Source organism: Meles meles, chromosome 15 (genome assembly GCF_922984935.1).
Source record: "Meles meles chromosome 15, mMelMel3.1 paternal haplotype, whole genome shotgun sequence".
Taxonomy (NCBI): Eukaryota; Metazoa; Chordata; class Mammalia; order Carnivora; family Mustelidae; genus Meles; species Meles meles.
In genome coordinates, this window is record NC_060080.1 from 37755359 (window position 1) to 37779856 (window position 24498).

The window sequence follows — 24498 nt, forward strand, 5'->3', positions numbered from 1 at the left end:
CTTTGCAGACAACGGGGCGGGCACAGGTTCTTGGTGACGAGCTCAGGCTCCGTAAGGCTGGCTGGTTTGTCTCTGGCTCCTCCTTTCCCTTCTGGGGGGCTCAGCCTCTGGGGCCCTGGGCCTTCTGTGACCCACGTGATACCCCGGATGTAATCTCTCCCTGGTCTCCCAGCATCTCTGTTTTGTGCGGCTTTCTGCTGATAACATTTATTTGCTGGTTGTTTGCTGGGCACCGGCAAAGAGTAAAAGACCGCTGAGGCCCAAGGCTTGGGTCCTTTCCTTTTGGAGGTCAGAGTCCGACGGTGACAACAGATGGGCTATAATGGAAGAAGTGGGGCTGCAGGACTGGGGTGAGGGTGGGCAAGGGAAACACAGCAGTTGGGGGGCAGGGCCTGGTCACATGGGACCTTGCCTGCAGCCCAAGAGTGTGCTTTTCCAGCAGGAGAGGCCCAGACTCGTGGCTTGACAGCCAGCCAGCCAGCCTGGGAGTCCTGCTTTAAGAAAATGAAATGACTTGAGTGAATAAGGCCAGTAGGGAGAGTCAGAATGGGGCCTGGAGACCCTCTGTACTACCTGCTCAACTTCTTTTAAGTCTAGAATAAAAAATGAAAAGGGGGGGAAAACCAGTGGCCTGGAAACTTAGGACAACCTGGCAATCTGCCATCTGGCCCTTCTCCCTCCCTGACCCCCACCCCCAGGCGCATGCCTGCACATACTCACACGTACTTATGGCTTTCCTGAATGCCACACTCTCCATGACGGCTCCTCCCCGCCGCCTCTCTATCAACTCTTCTGGACGCCTCTGCCCCCTTGCCATCTCACTGTGGCTGACTCCTTTACCTGCCCCTTCCTCTTCCCTTCTCTAGCAGAAGAGGTGCTCACTGCACTCTTGGGCCCAGCCTCCTCCCTGAGACCACACACCACCACTGCTTCTCCCTCAGGGCTCCCTTCTGGGTCTTTGGGCCTACTTTCACCCCCTTCTTCATCCCTTGCCAACAACTTCCAGTATATCGCCCTTGCGAGGAAAAAGAAAAAGAAAAGCGGGCATTTGTCTCTTTGCTTCTTGTATCTGAGACCCACAGATGTGTGGTCTTTGCCAGCTGTTTCTCTCCCTTGCCTGGGTCCCCTTCAAACCTGGCTCCCGTTCACACCTGACTCCCGTTCACACCTGACTCCCGTTCACACCTGGCTGTTGTTCACATCTGGCTCCCATTCATACCTTGCAAACTGGTTTCTATGGTACTCATCTCTGAAAGGGGGACACACCAGAAGGGCCACTTGTGACCCTTAATCATCAAATCCAGTGTCTTCTCAGTCTTCATGCCCCTCACCTCTCAGCGACCTTTGACCTGGAGACCTGCCTAGCCCTGCACAAGGCCCAGCATGATCTGGTCTCAGCAGCCAGGACCTGGAGTTGGACTGCCTGGGATCAAGTCCCTGTGGTCCCTTTTCTAGCTGTCTGACCACGGGTCAGTTACCTACCCTCTTATACTCCGGATTGCTTCTTTATCAAACGGGGATAATAACACTATTTACCTCACAGAGTCCTTGTGAGGAATAAGTAAAATTATACACGTAAACATCTCAGAACAATGCCTGGCACTGAAGGAAAGCCTAGTAAGTTAGCTATTAGCTCATGGCCTTGCTGGCCTTACCCCATGCACCTTCCCCTCCTGCGGGCCCCGCTTAGGTTCTGCTCTCCAAATGCAAGGCCTTGGTTTTTCTTCTGCCTGGAAGTTGCAAGTAACAAATCTGAACTCAAATGGGCTTTAGCCAAAAAAAGAGAGGACATTTCATTGCTCCCATAATGAGTCGCTCTATATCCAGGTCGGTGAGGCTTGAGTGAGGGCTCTGCACTGAGATTTGCCCCGCTCTGTTCTTCTGGGCTCCATCTCCCAGGCTAGGAAGCAGGAGGAGCCCTCGTGGTCCCAAGATGGCCCCAGGAGCTACCAAGTGGCCCTCTTCTTGGTGCAAATCTAACACAGAGAGACCATCTGCTTCTTGGGAAGTTCAAACTCAAGTCCAGTAACAGAGTCTCTCTGAGCTGCCCACTTTGAGCTATGTGCCCATCTCTCTGCCAATCACCAGGGTCAGGGGCTTAGGATAGGCAGAGCCCACCTTCTGAGATGGGGTGGTGGTGAGGCCGTATCACACAAAGGATGGAGACTGGGACCAACTGCAGAGAAATTCTGAGTACTACTGGTACCAGGACGGGGAGGAAACCAACTGTATCTGGATGCCGTCTCCTCCAGGAAGCCTTCCTTGATCCCTGCTCCCCCAGTTAAGTCTGTAACTTTCTACATCCCTCCCTTCCCCTGCTATCCCCTCATTCCCTTCCCTCTTCTTTCTGTCCCTGCTCCCAGTGGAACAGACGCTTCCCAGGGGGAGGACCTGGGCAAGCTGGTTCCCATTGCTCAGGAGCCAACACCTGCAGTCCGAAAGTGTAACTCTCAAAGCTGTATCCCCCTGGGCTTCTGGCCTCCATGTTCTCCTGGTTCTTCTCCCTTCTTCCAGTTCTTTCTCTGTCTTTCCTCTGCTCCTCCTACCCCTGAACTCAGCCTTCCCCTAAAGGTGCAGCTTTCCGAGGCCTTCAGGATAGTTTCTCGGAAAGCCTCCTGATATAAATCAACCTTCAGCTCTGATCTCTGCCCTGGCTTTCGCCCTGGAGGTCTAACTGGACAGGACTCGGCCCTCAATATTCTTCCCAGAGAGGATAATTTTCTGTACAGATGTTACTTATTACACATAAGACTGGATTTAGTATCGTCCCCCTAAACCTGTCCTCTTCGGACTCCCTGTTTCTATTAATGATTCTGTGACGGTTCTGTGAAGTGGACTTGAGAGGCGACACACCAGGATTCTGAGGATATTTGAGCCAAATGGGCCTTTGCCTCACCTTTGGGGTCAGGCGGAAGCTTCTGGTTTTCTGACGTCTTTGTCTCCGTCTGGTGTGACACAGACAGGGTCTGGAGGAGGTACATGGACAGAAAAGCAACGGCTCTCTCAGTCAGGTAAGGGACCGTGAAACCCTTCCACTTGGCCACTGCCACGAGACTCAAGGCCAATCTCCAGCTCAACGGGGGGGCTGCTCGGGGCCGCTCACTCTGCATTTTCTGGGGTCCCAATACTTTAGTTCTTATTCGTATTTTCCTAATTTATTGCATGCATTTCCTGTGAGCTGTCTCAAATCCTCTCTGGAACAAGGTGGGGAATACATTAATATTTAAAATAAAATAAACAAAATGTTAGTGTGCGTGTGTGTCTTAGGTTGGAAATTCCTTAAGGGCAGGGACCATGTCTGTTTATATGGCACCTGGCACAGTGTCAAATTGAAGCTTAACAAATGAATTTTGATGAAGAGGGAGAAAGAAGCTGCCTGCAGGAAGATACGGAGATTTAAACTTCACCCCCCAGCTGCCCCTCAGCCGAAGCCCCTTTGGCGAGCGGCGCCCTTCCTCACTCTGTTCCTGACCATCCATGTTCCCTCCTGTCATTCCCGCCCGGTGACCTTCCTCGTGACCAGCCCTGTCCTCACCCAGACCCTGCTGTCTTTCTGCTGTTCCCCTTCCTCACACAAACCCAGCCTCTGCCACACATCTCCCAGGGCTTCACCCCGAAACACCCAGCCCCCCACCTTCACCCTCCACCTCAACCCCACAGGCTCAGTGGAGGCCTGGCAGCAGCGCATGGTGCTAGGGACTGCCACTGGCAGAGAGGTTAGAGGTGCTGTCCCCACTCGTGCCTTGGCCCCTTGGGGGCCTCCAGCCAGGCGGGGACGTGGCTGAGGGAGGGAGAGGGTAAGCTGCTTCAAAACTCCAGATGCAGCAGTTAAAAAGAGGACAGAGGCAATGATCCTTCAAATTGCCACATCTGTATAATCTGCCTTTTATTTTCTGCTTCATGAAGTTTTATTTCCTATTATTTATTCACCTCCCCGCCCTCCCCTCCCCCGCCTCCGCTCCTCCTTAGCAGGCGACATGCTCAGATGGGCCCTAAGCCTTGGCCTGGGTCTCAGCCCACCCCCACCCAACCCCCACCCCGGGCCGGCTGCTGAGAGAAGGCACCTGCTCCCCCTTCTAGGACGCCCCCCATCATTGTGCTACAGTCCCTATGGGCCTCTCCCTACACCCTCCAAGCGGGGCTTGGCTGCAAGGCGCTTGTGGGGGAAGGGATCAGGGAGGGGAGGCCTGTCCCCCAAGACTGCTGTCTCTGTCACCAACACTTAGCAGAAGCTTATGGGAAAGAAGAACCCAAGGACCTAGAACTCACAGCCAGCTGGAGTCTCCATCCCCATGTATCCCCTCCCTGGTCTCCTATGTCTCATTTCCTACCCTCCTACCTCTCCCTCCTCCTTTCCCTTCAGCTCCTCCAAGCTGTGGTTCAAGAAGGGTAGGTGGGGCAGCCTGCTGAGCTGGGGAGGGGCAGGGATTGAGATGGGACAAAGCGGGGTGGGGGGGGCAGGGGGGAACCAGAGAAGCCCCCACAGGGAGGGTCAGCTGCCCAGCTGGTTTAGACGCTGGGACCCCTCTTCCCCATCCTGGCCCAGCACCACATAGCAGGAACAAAGAAGCAGCTCAGAGAAAAACCCAGGGCTTCTGGTCCCAGGCTCTCGGCCAGTGGCATTTGAGCTGGAGTGGGGTGAGACGGTGTTTGAGGAGGGTCTCTATTACAATTTGCGTTCCCCTCACCTAGCACCCTCCTTCTCCCTCCTGGGAACACAAGCACAGGAGAACAGCCCTTTTCTGGGGATTGAGGTCTGGCTTTTAAGGCCCTATGGGGGTTTAAGTGTTTATGGTTGGCGTTCCTGGCAGCTGTTTCTTCATCTTCGAGAAGACAGGGATGCCAGAGAAAAGCCTGGGAAGGACAGGAAGGATTTTGCAAATATTGTCTGAAACCTGAAAGCACTCATGGCTTTCATCACTTTTCCACCTTGTTCTGTAGTGACTTTCGTAGAAGTCTCATTTCTATGTTCAGAGGGATTTGAGGGTGGGGGGCAGTGGGTGGTGGAATCCAATCAGATTTGTCTTGTTCTCAGTTCCGTGCCTGTCACCGAGACTGGGACGTAGTAGATGGTTCGCGAGCGGACCCCAGATGAACTTGGCAGTCAGCATGAGAGCTCAGCAGACTTCCCCTGCGCCCCCCCCTCAATTAACTGTGCCGCCTTAGCCTCATTCTGGTTTCTGCCCCAGTCCTGGAATCCTTTGGAAGCCTGGCTTCTCTCCTCCAGCCGAGGCAGGGCCCCAGTGCCCTGCGTGAGTGGGCACCAGAAGCCACCCACCCCACCCCAACAGAGACTTGATTCCAAATATGGAAATATGGCGTTTCCTGTGGTGTTCAATGGAAAGTTACCTGGGGAATTTGGGGAAAAGAGGCTTCATACCTGAACCAGTCAGATGAGGCTGGGAATGCCTTTCACTGACCCAGCAACTATTGAATCACAATGTTAGGGCCTGACATCATGGCCCACGCCATGCATTTCACAGCTGAGGAAACTGGAGAGCCCTGGGGTCTCCAGTGGGGAGGTGACTGGGAAAAGTCCAAGGCCCACCCCCCAGCTCTGGGCCCCTTCCCTCCATCACTGGCCCCTCTCTCTCAGGGATGGTTGGGAGAAACAAAGGTGATGACTGGGGCCTTGTTCTGATGACAAGAACCAGCAGGTTCTGGTACCCCTCAAATTCAGTCCCCAGAAAGGTAGGCAGAGCAGCCCCCTTTCCCTGGCACCAACAGCTAGTTTCCCCAATCTCCTCCCCCTCCTTCTTAAGCTTTTCTCTTTCTCTTCCCTTCTTCCTTTGGGGTGGGGAGGGGGGTGGGAGAATGAGTTTCCCATTCAACCCATTCAGAGCAAGCTCACCCTTTTATGGAGGATTTGTGTGTCCTGCTTCGGTGAAGTCCCCTGGGAGGCCTGTGGTAGATAGATAAGATTGAGCCCAGGGAACCTTCTGCTCTCATCTCCCCAGGGGGATATATGTGGGGGGAACCCATGTGGGGAGGCAGGGACAGGCCTGGAAAGAAGGCAGGAAGGTGAGAGGGTTTGAATGTGAGTTCCCCATCCACACTCAGGGCGAGGCTGAGGTGGGGAGGGGTGCTGTATGCCTGGGGGCTGGAAGGTACAGCTTGCTACCAGTCCCCTGTCCCCAAAGTAAACAAGCAAAAACCAAACAACAAAGATTTATTTGCCAGTCAACTGGGCTCCCGTTGGAGGCCGGCTCCTGGAGTGGGCTGCAGGCTGCGGGCCTGTGTGTGTGATTGTCTGTGTGCAGTGGGCTCCGCTCCCTGACGTGGGGGAGGGGGCCTGGGCTTCGGAGAAGAAGGAGGAGGTGGAAGTAGGGGGTCTCGGAGGGGGTGGGGACCGGAGGCGTGGTGGGAGGGGGGGTGTTGGCTTCATGCTGGTACTAGTTTGATTTATCCCTAATGAGTTCTCAGCACATGGCTGCTCCCGGCTCACTCCAGGGGCCAGCGCGGCCTCCCGCGGGCCCCAGCCCGCCCCGACTCCAGAACAGCCACCGCTCGCTCAGAAAAGAGCCAATTTCCACACTGCACAGTCCGCTTCACTCAAGGGGAAATCACATTTCCCTGGGAGAGCCGCAGGCAGCGCTCCACTCCACAACCTGGCCGGTTGCCACCAGGCACAGATGCGGAGGAGCTGGGCCCGACCCCCGCTCCCCTTCCCCTCACCCAGAGAGCCCCGCTTCCTGCCACCGCTGCCGCTGGGGAGCCCCTAGTCCTGGCCCCAAATTCCCAAATCCCCGTGCAGCCCTTTGCAAGAATAGGAGAAGGGGTGCCGTCGGGGGAGGAGGGAGGATGCTGACCAGGAGGGGCCCTGTCTTGCCCTGGTCCTCCGGCTTCTTCAAAGGCCTGGCTGCCGGTTCTGTCCCAGGGCCTGTGACATTGCAGGTGGGGCGGAAGGTGGTGGGGTGCGCCTGGGACGGCCGTGGGCCTGTGCACCTGCCGGGAGAGGGAGCCTCTATGCCTGTGTCCCCAAAGAGCAAGAGGAACAGAAGAAGGTAATGAGAAGAACAAGGAGTCGAACGATGAGGAGACGGAGAGAGGAGAGTTGGTGGCATTTGTGGAGCAGGATGTAGGACCTCTAAGCCCTTCCTGAGCATTCGTCCACTCTCTCACAGGTCCACACCCCTGCAGACGCCCGCAAAGCGGGGGAGGTACGGGGGCGTCAAAGGAATAATTTCATCAGACCCCGAGGAGAAGGGACTGGAACAAAAACTAAGAGATGACAGTGTCAGGACAAGGAGGTGAGAGGTGGAGGGACAGGACTCTTCCCAAGCTTCACCGCGGTGGTCACTCCGTTGGCTCACTCCCTGTGGAGGGTGACTCAGAAGCTGGGGCAGAGGAACAGGGAGATCCCCTACCGACGAAAATGCTTTGTGACCCTAAAGGCAGGAGAACAGCAGCCAAGGGATGGCCTGAGGAGAAACTCAGGGCCAGGGATAGAAGGGAACCGGGATCAACCCGGCCGTGCACTCCTCCACCTGTAGCCTGACATCCAGGCTTTCCATCCGGGACTGCTGGCCCCGTCAGGAGTGCAAGGCAGTGCCCTAGGCGGTCACGGAGCTTCTGACCCTCCGCACAAAGTCACAGCTGCCTGAGGTCTCTGCAGAGGCCTGGCTACCTTTGGGTATCCAAGTCTTGGATTACGATGCAGAGTTGGCCTTGGATGAGGGGTTGCGTTGTGGTCCCTCCTCCTCTGAATGACCTTGAAAAAGTCAATACATCTTTGGTTCTCAGTTTCTCCAAGTGCAAAATAGGGCCAATGTTCAGAATCAGGGACACAAATTGAAATGAGTGAGCTTTTTTTATAAGCAGAAACTAAGCCTTTGTGAAGGGAAGATGAAGGTAGGCAGTGAAGTTGGGAATGAAGGGGGCCAGGCAAGGAGCTCCAGTCCCCACTGGCTTCCCTCTGCCCCTGAAGCTCAGTCCCACTGACTAGGGGTCTTGAGGTCTCTAGGCCTCTCCTCCTGCACCCCTGAAGGACAAGGACATCAGGAATCACCTGATGAGGACCCAGATAAGTACACACCCGAAAAGGTACTTGCTTTTGGGGAAGGAAGCAGGAGGATGAGGAGAGAAGGCAGGAGAGGGGCAACCCTAGCGAACCTCTCAATCTTGCTGGTCCCCTATTTCCTATCGGTAGACTGGCCACCGACTCCTCTTGCCTGAGCTTGTTGCCAGGGTGGAGTGTGTGCCCCCATGGAAAACAGACTCTCTTTGATAACAACTCATGGCAAGAATATTGGAGAAGGCAGGGAGGTGAACCAGCCTGGGGCTGGTCTTGGAGGCAGGACTCCCAGCTGCCCCTGTCCCCACTCCTAGAGGCCTGAGGATCACACCAGCTCCAGCCCACCTTGGAAAGATGGGCTGTACTCCACCTCGTGGCCCAGGTGGTCTGAGCTGCTCAGCAGGAACTCTTACGGCCACCTGTGGGGGCTGCCTAGCCCAGAGCTCCTGACACTGGGCAGGCCTGGCCATGCTAGGAGGGGCAGGGGGTAAAGGTCACTGAAGGGGATGAGTGAAGATGAGGGAGCAGCAGGGAGAGCTGCCCTGAAAGCTGAGGAGGCCTCCTCACAACGGGCTGTGACTGGGATTGTTCTAGCTACTATGCAGGGTGGGTGAGGCTGGGCCCTTGGTGCACTGGGAATGCTCAGGCCCAGGTCCCATCCCCCATTCTCCTCCCCACACACTCTACTCCCACAACCCTTCACAGAAACCTTGCTATGTGGTAAACCAACCCCTAAGTCCCTCCATCCTCCTCATAGTCCTTTACCAAGCCCTGCCCATGTGGCCCCAACTTCTCTCAACAGCGACCCCCAGTGCCGGGGCACCTCAAATGGTCGCTTTCCCCGAATGCATAGATGACTGCATTTTCCAAGAGGGGACCATGGTTTGACTACAGATCGAATGTCTGGGTAGGTACCGGCCAGTACACGCTGCCCTTGGCCCACACCACACACCACACACCAACACCTGCTTGAGGCAGAGTGCCCAGGACTGCTCAGCCCACCTCAGAGAAAGGAAGGGGAGTTTTGAATCATGGTCACCCCCTAGCAAAAGCACAGCCCAAGTCCCTTTGCTGTTTGGGGTTTGGAGGAGGCCTGCCAGGGGCACCAAGTGTTCCCAGAGAGTGTTTTGGCTGCAAATGAGAAATTGCACTGCGGGCTCCTTGGGACAACGCATATCTCAAAGTAATCTTGGATGGGGGTGGGTGGTTCGTTGCTCCTCAGAACCAGGTGGGGGGCTGCCTTAGGGCACTCAGGGACTCAGAGGTTTGAGATGATGAGGAGCCTCACGTAGGATGGGATTCAGTCCTGTGGCCAAGCTTGTTGTAGAGGGAAGGGCTGTTACTAGAAAATGAGCCTCAACTTGGGTCCCCTCAGAGACGAGGCTGATTTTCTCTGTGGGATGGTCCCATGGCTCTACTTTCATGCCATCCTTGGTGAGCATCTCTGGCCTCTCTGTAGGGAAGACTGGAGTGGGGTTGGGGGGTTAGAGCCTATGTTTCTTCCTCAGCCCTCCTAGTCTTGGAGTCCCTGGTGGGTGAGGAGTTCTCTCTTCATCTGACTAAACCCGAGTTGTCTGCCCTGCTGTCAGCATTCAACAGGGTGCGTTGCCCCCTCGTTCCGGCTGTGCCCCACACAGAGAAGGTGCCTGCAGGCCAAGCGTCCTGGTGGGGGCAGAGCCCTCATGGCGACCATTTTATGTTGACCTGTGTTCTCCTGCATTTCTCAGACAGGGATTGTCTGAAGTCCCCACAGGCTTCCTTGGCCCTTCATGGCCCTGCACACCCAGGGCCTCCCGTCACCCAGTCCTTCCAAGAGGACTTGATTGAACCCACTATTTCCCACCTTGAGCAAGTTATTTCATTTTACCTGAGCCTCAGTTTCCTCAAATGTAAAATGGGGCTAATCCCAACTTATCTACTGGATGCCCTTTGCACCGAGTCTGGCACACAGCACTGCCCAGGAGACATCTTCTCCCTTCCTCTTCTCCTGCTCCAGGAGGCACAGGAGCTGTTATGTAGGCCCCAGATTATTTTGTTTCCAGAACCTTCTCCTGTCCTGCCTGCAGCTTCTCTGGCTTCCTGTGAATAACAAGAGTGACTACTTGCGGGAAGTCTACGATTGGCCCCCGGCACCGTGCCGTGTGCTCATTTTATCCTGGCGTTCACTCACAGTGGAAATCAAAGCTGAGGAGAAGTGGCTGCCTGGAGTTCAACGTCTAGTCACAGAGGGAGAGGGGGAACGTGAAGTCAGGGCTCCTGGGCAGCCCACGGTCCTTCAGCTCCCCGCCCCCCCACCCCACAGTGAGCTCATGGTCCATGGGGGCTCTGAGGTTCTCTGGAGAAAGCCCAGACCCAGGCTGCTTCCTTCCCCAGCCAACCCCAAAGCCTGAGACGAAGAGTAATGGTTTATTGAGTTATGTGGTAATGGTGGGTTGTCTTTAAAAAAAAGAGAAGAAAAGAAAAGAAAAGAAGCATCAAGGAGAGAAGCCCAACATGGCAGGGAGACAATTCACTGAGAGGCCAAAGTCTGGGGGTGGAAAGAGGGAAGCTTGATCCAAACAGAGCTTCATTTATAGTATTTACAGTCAGGCTTTGGCGGAGGCAAGGGCTGTGGTGGTGGGGGGGGGGCCGGAGAGGGCACCTCCATGCTGGCTTGGGGGGGGGGTCGCCACGGGGACTCTTGAGTTGCTGTGGGCTGGGGCTGCAGGGGTGCACCTGGCGGGGCCGGGGCTGTTGGGGGAGGGAAGCGGGCCCCCGGCAATTGGGCCTCGCTCTGCCTCAGGGCTGCAGGTTACTCCCCAGGAGCCAGGGTTGGGGTGGGTGCCTTTGGGAATGTTTGTCTCCAGCTGGAGTGGGCTGATCTGGCTGCCAGGGGGTGATCCACTGAAGAACTGGGGCGTGCTCACACGTTCTCAGCAGCAGACGACAGGAAGGTCCTGGTGACCATCAGGAGGAGCTTCCAGCTTTGACCCAGCCCTCAGCCCCCACCAGGAGGGAGGTGCGGAAATGCCAAGCAAGCTGAGCAGAGAAGGTGGACAGCCGGAGCTCAGCTGTGGGCAGGTGGGAGGCGGCTCTCTGCGGGGCGGTGACGGGAGCGTTGGTGCCTGGCTGCGATGTGTGGCCTCCGAGAGCCTGTTGATGGAGGAGCCAGGGGGCCCCCGTGGGGCCCTAAGCCCATCGTGGGCCTCTGCACCATCCTTCTCGAGCTCCTCGACTGTTCCTTCTTCTCTCCACATTTCTCCTCCACTAGTGTCTCTTTTGGAACGGAACAGTTCTCACTTTCCCTGGGACTCCTGCCCCTCCTTATGGAGTCTTAGAGGACAGTTTGGCCTTCTCCAAAGTCATCCTGTCTTTCATGGTTCATTAAAACAACCACACAGGGGGTGCACCGCAGTGCTGGACTTGTGGTTATTTTTCATGTAATAAATAAAGATTCCTTTGTGTGACTCTTTGAGGCCTGTCCCAGGCCAAGTCCTCCTGGTGCTCAGTTGCTCCCACTGTCCCCATAGCAACTACAGATGGTCAAAGGCCGTGGCGGTGGTGGGTGGCGCACTTGGCCTTGATGTGGAACTGTAATAATACGGGGAACCTGGACATGTTAAAAAAAAAAACAACAACCACACCGCTGGTCAGAGGGGAAATTGCACCACACAGCCTCTCCGGCATCTGCTAACCTTGAAGACAACACAAGTTAATCATCTACTCCTCAGGCCTATCTGATCATCAAAGATTAACTCCTCTCCGGCCCTATTTCCTCCTTCTCTGGCCTCACCTTCGGGTTTCTGGCCAAAATGAGAACCGTGGCTTCTTGCCCCTCCTCCCAGGAGTGCCTTGACCTTCAACACCCTCGTTTCAGGGAGAGGGCAACTGGGAGCAGTTACATCTGGAACCCCGAAGAACCAAGCACATTGGGGGGGATTCCTGAGGCCCTCCCCACCCTTGCCCAAACAGTGAGAGGTCAGAGAATCTTCCTCTTAGGGCCCAGAAGGACTAGAATCCTGAGTGCCCAGGGGAAATGTGCCTTTGAGGGCCTCCCTGGGGAGATTCTGTCCAACTGCAGGATGGGCAGCCCAGTGGGGTTGGCAGGGAGGTGACCTGTCCCCTGGGCCAGCTCAGCAGCCTCATCCTTTCTGGTGAAATCAAATAGAAAGGTGGCTTAAAGTGGAACCCATCTGGCAAACAGAGCCCTGGTGAGCCATCCTTCTGGTCGCTTCTGGAATGCCTGGAGGTCACGGCAGGAGAGGGGGTCTTGGGAGGTGGATGGTCCTGCTAGGCCTGTGACAGTGCCCACGGGGTGGGCCACACTGGCCTCATCAGTTTTCCTGGGCTGAGGTTTGCTCTGAGACCCTCAAGGTCATTGCTCGGGGAGACTCTAGCAGAATTCCTCGAGTTTCCATTTAAGGGGCCTGGTTTCCTAAAAAGCTTCTGTATCCAACCCATAGCCCCGGGGCAAGAGAGAGGTGAAGGGGAGCCCACGGCTCACTCTCTGGACCTTCCACTGAAGGGGCATCCGCATCTCAAGCCAAATACTGGGAACGTGAACAAAGGATCCCCATGTAAGCGTTTTGGTGTGGAGTCATGAGCCCTTGTGCAACACTGAGATGGTTTATGTGTACAGCGGGATGACCTCGTTTGCCAACAGCGCGCTCCCGGGGGTCAGAGGGCGGCTGGCATCCTGCTGGACGCCCACGTCTCAGTGTCACCACGGCTGGACTCTGAGTCCCTGAAGACGGGAAGTCCATTCTGAGACTTTTCTTGAGTCTACCCTTGCCCTCCCAAGGCCTGAGCCCTGAATCTTACACCCGACACATGGCCTCAGGCGGCTGGAGGGAGCATGACAGGGAGAAAAAAGTCTCCCGCTTCTGTGCTCTCCCTCCAGACAACCAGGGGCTCTGACTTCCCTCCACCTGCTTGGCCTGCCAAGAACACCTGTCTCCCCAGACCCTCCATCTCACCTGGGCCTCCCAGCTGCCTTTCAGGCGGATTTTTGGCCCAGCCTTGTACCCCAACCCTACCCCATGCAGCAGAGGGCCTGGGTGGCCCCCAGCGGACTTACTCAGCAAGCTGGAGTTGGGGAAGCGCCAGGCCTCGCCGTAGGAGGAGTACGGGGTGTGGCTGTAGGCATTGCCAGAGTATTCGCTTCCTGTTGGAGGCACACAGGTGAGAGGCCTGTGAGGTGGACACACCGACGTAGGCTTGGGGGTGGGGAGAAGGGTCTGCAGGGCTGCCATTGGGTGAGCCCTGGGGCATAGGGGGAGCTGGGGCAGGACAAGGTGAGCCAAGAGGCCCCTGACCCACCCTTTGGGGGGCCCCTAGTCTGCATCATTTTGGACAGAGCCCTTTATTGCCAGGTACCAGAGGCACTGCCCTGACAAGCTCAGTCCTCCCGACTACCCCAGGAGCGAGGTGATATTTTCAGGCCCATTTTTCAGGTAAAGGAGCAGAGGCTTGGAGACCCGCAGAAGCACACGCGACTGAAGGGCTTAGTGGTGTCTAGAAGCTGTGCTGGGACTCTAGGACCCAAGCTGTAGCCGCTTTTTCTGCTGCGTGGACCTCCGGCAGAAGGCCATTCCAGGAGTGGTCGAAGGGAGTAAGAGGGGTCAGAAACAGCCACAGAAAGAATCCGCAGGTACACTTGTTAGCCTCCCTAGGTCTGAGTTTGTTAGGGGCAGGGGTGAGGCGGTGCGGGGAGGGCAGGGGGTCCTGAGTGAGGATAAGAGGAAAGAGCAGAGGGAGGAGCCCTGCAGGAAAATCTGTCCTGGGACTTGCTCTGAGGATGTCCCTGTCCCACCCCAAGTCTGCCCCTTGAAGCAAATTCAGTGCGTGAATTGACACAAAGTTAATCAGATCACCTCCTTCGGTAAGTGGATTCTTGGCTTTACCAAAAGAGTGACTGACCAGAGAAATCGCAGAAAGTTTCCCTTAGATGACAGCAACAGACCCAAGCAGCCCACTCCAATATCATCCATACTCCGCAAGGAGCTTAAAGACTGCAAAACGCTTTCCCATTCACTCATCCCCTTTATTCTCACCAGCTAGATCTGAAGCAATTTATAGGGGAGGACGTTGGAGTGCCCCACGGTGGCAAATGGCAGAGCAGAACTTGACCTTAGGGCTCGAACTCTGAATTCCAGATTATCCCTTTATGTGCTTCTGAGCCTATGCAATGCCAGGTTCCTGCCAACCCCACCATCCCCTGTCAGTCCGCATGGCCTTTCAAAACCTCATCTGCTGTCGGGAGGGGAGCGGAGGACCTTCTGTGACTTCCTGTCTCTTTCACAGACTCTGGAAGGGAAGCTTGAAAGTGCAAGCTTTCCAGCTCCAGCTCCCCATCACCGGATCCGGAGCTGGCCCGCTTGGAGTCAAACCTCTGCTCCCCACTCCTCAGCTGCGTACCCTGGGCCAGTCACATCTCCTCTTGATTTCCTCATCTGTAACATGGGGCGAATTACTGTCCCTATCTCATGGGGTTTAGGGACGATTAAATTAGATAATATCCATTAAATGGTGAGCCCCACACTTGCTATATAAAAAGCACTCAGGACATGCTAACTTTTACTATTTTCCCATTAAGCAGGTGCTAGAATAAAGTTCAACAGAGGATCATGAATGAAGAAACTGCTCCCCAGAGAGGGAGAGACATTTACCCCAGGTCCCGTGTTCAGTAGAGCCTGCACTTGAATCCTGGCCCCTAGCTCCTACTCCAGGGGTATTCCTTATATCCCACAATGCTAACTGTTCTCCATTTACTGCGGGTGGACGCCAGAATGGCCTGGTATCAGAGCACCCTAGGGGGAAGCCAGGGGCCCCGTGCCTTTCCTTCCACCGAGTGCCAAACACTGCTGGCTCCGAAGCACGAGGAAGACATTGGTGGAAAATACACATTGCTTCCTCTCTCATTTTGTCACTTACCCATGCATTTCACTCACTCACACACTTACTTACTGAACACATGTTCACCAAGTACCTACATGCTTCGATCACAGGGAAGCTGGTGTAGGGCTGGGGGCTCAGGAGGGGGTACATGCCTGGGAGCAGCTTCTCCCCACCACCAGATCCATCCACCTGCCCCAGCCACATGGATGAAACGCCCCTAGACCAAAAGGCCAACCTGTCCCCTTTGCTCTGCATCCCACCCCACTTGCCTTTCCAAGGTCTTGGTCCTACAATCTATCCCTTCTTTTTCTGCTCTATCAATCTTTTCTTCCTAATTTACCACTTCCTCTAGCCAGCAAACATGCTCTGCTATCTTCTGCATCGTGTTTTTCTGTCCCAACTCTGGCTACCAGCCCCTTTCTGTGCTTCTTTCCTGGTTCCTGCCCTCACCTCTCATTCCCATCAGGAGTGCTGATCCCTGAAATCCCACAACTTCCACCCCGATCATTGCAATGGTCACTTCCCTGTCCACTCCCAATCCCCTCCCCCGACCTCCTAGCTGACTGTGATTCAGGTCATCGTTCCTTCTAACGTCTTTGGGTTTTGTGATGCCTCTGCTGCCGGATCCACTGTCTTCCACCACTCACTCTTTTTGCTAGTTTCTTCTCTCCTCGAGCTCTAAATGCTGAAGGCCTGATTTGTGAGCCTTCTGTGATTTTCCATCCACATTCTCTTTCTAGTGATCTTGTCTAATCCCTTGGCATTAAATAACAGCTCAGTACGATGGCTGAAATTTATGCCCTAGCCAGAATTCTTTCCTGACTTGAGACATATATCATGTGCCCCTGCCTTATTAAACTGGGTATTTGGAGGTGTCTCAATCCTCTTGGGGCCAATAGAACTCTTGATTTCTTGGGGCCAATAGAGCTCTACCTCCTTCTCTCCTGGTCTCCCACATTTTTACTTGCCACCACCACCAGTCATGTATTTTCCCAAGCCCCAAGTCTAGGAGTCATCCTTGTAGCCTCTGTTTTGGAACCCCTACAGCCAAATCACCAGTAAGTATTGTTGGCTGTACCACTAACATAGCCTCAGTGTCTTTTTTCTCCTCCTTCATTGCTACCTCCCCAGCCCAAGCCTCATCTGTCTTTTTTTTTTTTTTAAGATTTTATTTATTTATTTGAGAGAGAGAGAGAGAAAGCATGAACAGGGGCAGACGGAGAGGGGGAAGCACACTCCACACTGAGCAGGGTGCCCCATGTGGGGCTTGATCCCAGGACCCTGGGATCATGACCTGAACGGAAGGCAGATGCTTAATCGACTGAGCCACCCAGGTGCCCCTACGGTCATGTCTTGAGTGAACTATTGCAGTTGTCCCTCCCCTAACTGGTCTCTGTGTTTCTGCTTTTGACTAGCTACTCCGTTTTCCCAGAAGCCTGAGTAGTCTTAACATTTGACCCAGCCACTCCCCAAATCCCCTCCTTTTGTAATGCTTTCCCCATTCACTTGTTGTTCTTAGATATACTCACCCCCTTTTCATGTGTGATCATGCTAAACTGGTTCTTGCCTCGAGGCCTTTGCACTTGCTGTTCTTTTGGGCTGGGGATGGCCTGCTCCAGCTCCAGTTCATCACTTGGCTGACCACTTTGAACACCTTCTCAGAGAGGTCTCCGCTGTTCACCCAATCTAAAGTAGTTATCTCCTCTCCCTGTGGCTCTTTGTGACATCATTCTACTTTATTATCTTCACAGCACTTATCACTATCTGAAATTATCTTCTTTATTCATTCGTTGACTTGTTTACTGTACTTTTCCCTCCACTATTAGGTCCTAAGCTCCATGAATAGAGGGGCCTGCCTTGTTCACTGCTATAACCCCCCAGGATCCTATGCCATAGAGATTCAACCAGCATTTGTTAGGTGAAAAGGTGGTGAACGAATGGAAGGATGCAAGAATGGTTGAAAGGTTGGGTAATGGAGGACGGATGATAGGAAGATGGATAAATGAAGGGATGGATGTATGGAAGGATATATAGATGGATGGATGGATGGATGGATGGATGGGTGGGTGGGTGGGTGGATAGAAGGATGGATGGCTCACCTAAAGGATGGATGTAAGAAAGGATGGATAGATGAGTGCATAGAAGGAACAATGGATGGAAGGAAAGATGAACGGAAAGACGGAGAATGGAAGGGTGGATGAATGGGTAAGAAGAAGCACGGATAGGTGGAAAATGTGTACAAAGACACACGGTGGAAAGCTGGGTGGATGGATGAATGGATCCATCTGTCTGGAGTTGCCAGTCAGCTCTAGAGCTGCTGTGAGGGTCATCAACTCTGTTAATGGGGCAGGAACAACAACAACCATGAGAAGGCAAAACAGAAGATGAGTGGATAAGAGAAGTCTGTCCTGGTCCTGTTCTTGTGTCGCTTTCTTAGAATTTGTGTTATTTCCGATATTGTGGGAGGCAGTGCGGTATAGCACGAAGAGCCCTAGATTTGAAATCAGAACACCTGTGTTTGAACAACTCAACCACATAGTGCGGTTCATGGAGACCCTAGGCACACTAAGCTTGTTTCCATATCTATACTAAACTAGAATAATACCAGCCTCCTAGTCCTATGGTGAGGATTAAGCAAGAAAGTTGTATCTATGAATGACCAGGCACACAGAAGTGCATAATAAATGATCTTCACCTTCCTTCCACAAGTGATTGAAGAATGTCACTGGCATGCCTTGCATTAAGCACATGTTCTGCACCTAGCACATAGTAGATGCTCAGTGAAGGTTTATTTTTATTTATTTTTTATATATTTTTTTAAAGATTTTATTTATTTATTTATTTGACAGACAGAGATCACAAGTAGGCAGAGAAGCAGGCAGAGAGAGAGAGAGAGAGAGAGAGGAGGATGTGAAGGTTTATTAATTTTAATGGAAAGCATCACTATTCAGCCCACTGGAGGATTGTGGCTATTGGTAAGAGATGGACAAATAATATTTTATGGGGGAAAAAAAACCCTTCCTTAAGAATTCATTTTTCATTTGTACAGGGTGCCTGTGTGGCTTAGTCCACTGAGCGTCTGCCTTCCACTCATGTCATGATTCCAGGGTTCTGGAATCGAGCCCCACATCGGGCTCCCCACTCAGCAGGGAGCCTACTTCTCCCTCTCCCTCTACTGCTCCCCCTGCATGTACTCTCTCCCTCTCGATCAAATAAATTAAAAAAAAAAAGAATTCATTTGTATTGTGGCATTCCTAGGACCCAGATGATGCATTAAATAGTATTCCATTTTCCGGAAACTTACTTACACACAACTGATTGGGGAGCCCGTGCACCGTGCAAGGCAAGGCCCACCCTTTTGCAATCCAATGGCAGTTCATCAAACAGTACTGTGGTTTTTTGTTTGTTTGTTTGTTTGTTTTGTTTTTTTCTTTTTTTTCCACCACACTCACTCAGGATGAGATCTTTCTCGAAACATCTGGGGGCCTTTGATGAGAGGCCCAAACCCTCCAGCTATCTCCCAGGTCAGACTCCAGGCTCCTGGACCCCCTTGCCCTGGGCCTGGCCCTGGGGAATGATTCATAATTAAGAGAAAAGCCCTGTGCTTTCTGTTCCCTCCTCCTCCTCTAAGCAGACGGCCTGGAAGGTGGAGAGGTTGGAAGGGGGATGGGGGAGCCGACTGGAGCCTGGGATTTTGATTGAGAGGCCCCATTATCCACACTCTTAAAAAAATAACCGAATCTTTTCCTTTTTTATCTTGACCAATCTCATTTCACGCTCCAGAAGAGGAAGGGAGGGAGGGAGGGAGTCCAGGGCCAGGAGGGAGAGAGGAGTCAGTATTCTGTATTTTCAACGCTGCATTAAGCACATCGCCACGGTAACCAGGCCGGCAACAAGTGCCAGCTCAGCAGGTTCCCAGGGAGCTTGGAGCCTCCTTCCCTCCCTCCAGTCTCCCTCCCTGCCCTCAGCCCAGGAGAGCCCAGCCCACCTGCCTCAGCACTGGGCACCCAGAGTGAGTGGCTGGCAAAGAACAGTCCCTGCCAGGGAGGGAGGGAAGCAGGCCTGGGTGTATCTGCTAAGGGTCTGGGGTCAGAGCAACAGAGGCTGGCATGGGGGTCACAGATGCCCTGATTTACAGTCTGTTCCAGAAGCTCCAGGTCCTAGGGCCTCTTGAGGCAGTAGAAATGGCTTGATTCTGCCCTATCCACCCTTGGTCCTTCCCATAACTTCCCATAACTCCCTAACAGAGGGAGTGCGACTCGCCCCTTGTCTTCCTCCCTCGCCTAGACCTTGACACCCCGGGTCACTTTTGGGCAATGATCATGCTGGTAGATAAAGAAACCCAAAGGACTGGCAGACAGGAATCCAGGATGGTCCAAATGATGGTGGAGAAATCCTCCCAGCAAGTCTCCTGGAGTACCTTGGGAGTCCCTAGAACGTGGGTCCCACCCATACAGGTTTGAGTGGGGGTGGGGTGTAAAGGAAGGTATATGTCAACCATCATCATCATCATCATCATCACCAACACCATTCACACTCAGACAGCAGAAAGGGCATACAGATTCACCGGAGGGAAATGCCTGGAAGACCATGGATGGTTCAAGGGTCGGGCTGGTGTTCAGCTCACATCGCTCTGCGGACCCCCAGAGCACTCTCCATCAAGGCTCTCCGTCAAGGCTCACTGAGTCAGTGGAGGCAGTGGCAGAGCTTGGATTTGAACACTGGTCTGTCTCAGCCCTGCCCATTTCATCATGGGGAGTCTTGGAGCAGGTGGGAAGAAGGAGGTTGAGCAGGGGAGACTTAAGGAGCCAGAACTAACATCTTGCCTGGAGGCATTTACAACATGTGCCCTTTGGTGGGTCCTTCCATGCCCTTTGGGAAGTCTGTGCATGGGACATGCTCTCCCTCCTGTCCCCTCGTGCTCCACCTCTGGCCCACACCTCCTGTTTGTAGAACTCCCCTCCTGCCCAGCCCCCTGCCTCCTTACCTGCCACCATGCCTGCGATGGCAGAAGAGGCATAGCTGCCCTGTCCACTGGTGGGGATGTGGGGTGGGTATCCAGGCAGTGTGGGTCCCACCATCTCTCTCCCTGGAAAAATACAGTGAGGGATCATTAGCTCAGCTACTGTGGGCTCTGGCACTTCCTGTCTTGCTTCCCTGAGGCTCAGCAAGTCTTTCCTTGTGCCAAGGCCAGCTCTCTCTAAAGCCACTCTCCAAACCCGCTTCCCCCTCCTCCCTCCTTCAAATTCAGGCTTTCCCCCTTTGCCCAGGCCTCAGGGTGCAGGCCACACCGTGCAGGGAACACCCGCCTATTGCAGCCCTGTATTGTGGCCCGTCCTCCAATGATTTCTTGTGTGAATCTTAATTCACCCACAAAAATCTCATTGTGTCGGAGGGAGGCTGGAGGCTATGTCTTCTGGGTCCTTGTTATCCCCCCAGCGTCGAGTACAGCAGTGGGTGCAGCCGTAAGTAATAGGTTAGAGGCCACTGGACTCAGACTCATGGTCTCCCAGCCCCAGCTCTGGGGCTCAGGAGCAAGGGATGGCACGGGTGTGGCCTTTGGGCCACTACCTTCGACCACCCTTTTTCTGGACCCGAGGCAGACACTGCTAATCAATCGCTGTACTGTTTTCCGGGGGGCCAGAGAGGGTCTTCCTATCAGAGCTGTGAGGGGCACAAAACCTACCGGTGATCCCTGACCTAGAAAGGAGATGTGGGCTGGGAGATACCTAGCATTTACATGTGAACATGAACCAGACAACTGGTAACCCCATTTCTGAAGGAAGGAAAACCCCACATTTTCAGTAAAACAGACACCCCCCTCTGTTTATAATGCCCTTGCCTCTGTGGCACCGAGGCAGCTCTGGAGACCTGTCTGATTGCCCTGGCTTTACTCTTCCTTATACCCGGAAGTCAAGACTTCCTGTTTTGGAGGCCCCCGTCTGACTGGCTGAGTTTCTTCCACAGCTGCCATGTCCCACAGGTCCGGATCGAACTCTTTCCTCACCCAGGGATTCTTGGTAGCACATCCTGGCTTGCCCACCTCTGCCCAGGTTAGGACCCCCATGCCAGCATATGTATTAATAATGCCCATTTCACTCTCAAATGGCCCAGTGTGAGTGATGAATTATTTGGTCAACCCAGTTCTTGGTGATGGTTACGGAACTTCCTCAACTCCAGCACTCTTGACATTTGGCGCCATCTTTGCGTGGGGGCTGTTCCTTGCATTGCGGGACGTTCAGCAGCACCCGTGGTATCTACTCAAGAGATGTCGGTAGCAGCCCCTCACCCCCCCCCCCCCGCCGTGTGACAACCCTAAATATCTCTAAATATTGCCCTATGTCCCCAGGGGGCAATATCGTCATGGGTTGAGAACCATTATGTTCGATTATGACCATTTCCCCCAAATGCCTCTGCCTCTTCCGCACAGGGGCTGCTTCTTCCCCTAGGATTTGCATGGACTCCCTGTGAGCCTGTCAACCAACTTGCCAAGATCATTCTCTCTATATTCCTGCTTGTAACTTTTTTTCCCCCCAAGGTTCCCCACTCGCCCCAGGTCCTGCATGCTTCAAACTCTTCAACGGGTGGCCAGGAATGATGAGAGGGAAGGTATGTCCCACGGAACCTTATGAGTCGTCGATAAGGGACGACTAGAGTTAGTTGGAGGGACTAACTCTTACCTTGATTTCTAGGGATTCCCTGAAGACCGTTTGCGCATTCAGTAAAGATTTTTTGAGTAAGTATGATGTCCTAGGCACTTTTTTGAGTACTGGGGATGCAGCAGTGAATAAGAATGCTAAATTAGCTGGGCCGCCATTAACTCAAGATGGGGCACTAGATCGGATGCGTGTGTGGAGGCAAGCCTGGGGGTCAGCAGACAAGACCCGGCCTTCTGGGCTTCTGCCCTTTCTCTGGAGGGAACCGTGTAGGAACCAGAGGACCTCAGTCCTTAGTCTGCTGCTACAGCTAATTTTCCAAGTGCCCTTAGACCAGCCACCTATGTGCCCAAGCTTGTGTCTTCGTGTGCAAAATGGGAGGAAAACCGGAAGGGTAGCCTTATGCACCTTATTACTACTGCTACAGTATGACCAGCATGGCTCAGAGCCAGCATTCCATGCTACAGGTGGACACTGATCAGGGCAATGGACACATTCTATAAATTGCTACATGTCATGGGAACCATTACAGAGCAAATCTTATTTGAATGAGCCATCAGTGTTTATTATTTAAAGGTATGTGAATGTTTTCATACACCACCTCCTAATTTGTTTGACTTTAGTACAATGTCCTGCTGTGGTTGGTGCTGGACCAAATAGGGAAGAATCTACCCAAATTCTACAGGTGAGTTCAGTTCACTTGACCCAGGGTCCAAACAGATGAGGGACTGGAAACCCAAGTGAGGCAAGGAAATTTCAGTATATTCAGAAGTAGAGGGAGAAATACGCAGGAGATATACCAAGGTAAAATCTGATCTCTTCCAAGAGGAGTGCAATACAATCAGCTATCAGACTCAGCCCCTTCAGCCCTCAGATGAAGCACCGGGCTCGTTGGAGCCTATGAGAGAAAGGGGTGACAAGAAGCCTGTGGGGTGGCAGGGGTAAGGAGGGTAGACAGGTGCATGCAAAGGAGAGTGATGGAAAAGGGTGGTGGCTAATTCAAGCCCGATGCCTTCTCCCTTTCCTCCTCCTGCTTCTAGATCCAAGCCAGACTGTGGTTGAGCGGCAAACCCCTTAATTGCTCTGAATTACATCTTCCTGTCTCGTGAAGAGCTAGGTTAAATAAGAGATTGCAAATTAGGTTCAGCTTACCCCTAAATTCTTTGGTAGGGGTTCCCTGGTACACCGTGTTGAGCAGGATTTTGAGGCTGTGTCTACCAAGACCATGGCTTAAGGTGAGGAGGTCAGTCTTGGCTCTTAGGCCAACTCTTTTCTGGTGCTGGCCAAGGTACTCTCCAGGCCTCTTGTGGTCCCACATTCCCCTTTTCCCCACCCTCATCCATCTCATCCCATCACCTGATCCTACTGCTTCTTGAGCTTTGCAGCTCCATGGGCCCAGCCCTGGGGCATGGGCTCCCCTGAAGCCACAATTTAATTTAGCCACAGTTGCCCTATGGGACCCCACCCCACGAAACCAGCCCTTAGACCGCTCCTAGAAATACATTCATCAGCCTCACTCCCTTAAATTCTGAGATTTCAATCTTCACCTCTCCTTAGTCCCCAAGTTTTCTCCCGGTGGGACAGAAGTTTCTGAATCAAATGCCAGAGCACATCCCAAAGGCTTCCAGGAAACTTGGCCCTTCTGGAAAGCCCAGCAAGACTTTCTATCGGATGGCTCTCACCCAGGCTGTGGCCCCTTAAACTTCCTTTTCAATCCCTCAAAACTCTACTTCTGTTCCTTACATAAGTGCTTACTTCCAAAAAGCCGCAAACCTTGCAAACTTCTGAGAAATGAAACCACAGAAGCCATGAGTACATGAGTTCCAATGTGGCCGAACCAGGAGCTTTAACGGACTTACTTATTTTTAAGGCTCTTCCTCATGAGTTTCTTTGATTTGTAACTCCTCAGCACTCAAATATACTTCCAACATGGCCCTGTTTTTCAGAAGGTGATGTAGACACAGGCCCATGTTGGCTGGCTATAAAGTGGGGTTCTATAAGAAAGCACTAGCACCCCAGAAATACTGGTAAAAGTTCCAAATATTGGTAGCATTCCTCCGAGGAATTCAGAGGGTAGAGGTGATTGCAGACAATTTTATTTGTCCACTTTGATGTCTGCCCTCTACATGACCCCTTTTCAATTCCTTATCTTGTTCTGATAGCAAAGAAAATTTATAGCAATCCAGAAATCTCTTTGGCAGGACTAAATATAATTTCGCACAAAAGAATGGAGGCGGGTAATGGACTCTTTGATGATAAAACCAAACTCGGAGCTTTCTGATCAGCTGAGCTGGAATCAGCCCCAGGACAGGCAGGACAGGGATGGCCTTGATATCACTCTTGCAAGTGTGTTGGGACCCAGACTGGGGCATCTGAAGGGAAACGACAAGAATATTAGGGGCAATCCTATTGTTCCTCAAACCCTCATGCTACTTTTCTGGCTGATTAGGGAGAAGCTGAGACCCAGAAGGATAGTCACCCTGGAAATCGCACAATCAGAGTCACTGGGCGAAGAGAGGAGGTGACCCCAGGGGGCGATGGAGATGCAGCTGGGAGGATCCTTAGGAAGCCACTCAGAGGAGGAGAGCCGGGAGGGCCACGCTGAATCTGGAAGGAAAACTCAGCTTGTCCTGCCCCTTCCTCTGGTCTGCAGCACTACCTCAGAATAATTCAGTCTGGGCTACCTTCCCTTCCTTTCAAGTTCACCTCTTCCTCCCTTGGGTCAATTTCTAGGCCCCTGGACTCTTGAGATTGTTCCTCCTAGCCTTTATTCTCCCTGGATCTCCTCCCAGCCTGATCACCATGGCTCAGCCACAGGGTAGGCATTTAGGCCCATTCTTGACCAGAGGCTGCAGGTGGATGGTCTTCAAGGAGCTGTGGGTCAACACCCTGGGCTCTGCATGGACACACTGATCCCTAGCCACACAGCTGGCCCAACTCTGTGAACCGCAG

The 24498-nt window shown here is 53.3% G+C and overlaps 1 protein-coding gene across 11 annotated transcripts in view; it reads right to left on the bottom strand.

Annotated features, from left to right (window-relative positions):
* Positions 1 to 10399: 10399 nt before the first annotated feature.
* The window catches only part of PAX8 (paired box 8), a 55632-nt gene continuing 41533 nt past the window's right edge, over positions 10400 to 24498 (bottom strand). For 9 of the 11 annotated variants that reach the window (XM_045979939.1, XM_045979935.1, XM_045979932.1 and 6 more), the window contains 3 exons: positions 19878 to 19979; positions 13071 to 13157; positions 10400 to 11603 (listed from right to left, as the gene is read on the bottom strand). In XM_045979939.1, the coding sequence (XP_045835895.1) occupies positions 11527 to 11603; positions 13071 to 13157; positions 19878 to 19979 (266 nt within the window). In that variant the 3' untranslated portion in view covers positions 10400 to 11526. Of the gene's footprint in view, positions 11604 to 13070; positions 13158 to 19877; positions 19980 to 23424; positions 23919 to 24498 lie in introns of those variants that run through there. The other 2 variants (XM_045979933.1, XM_045979938.1) reach the window with 2 other exon arrangements.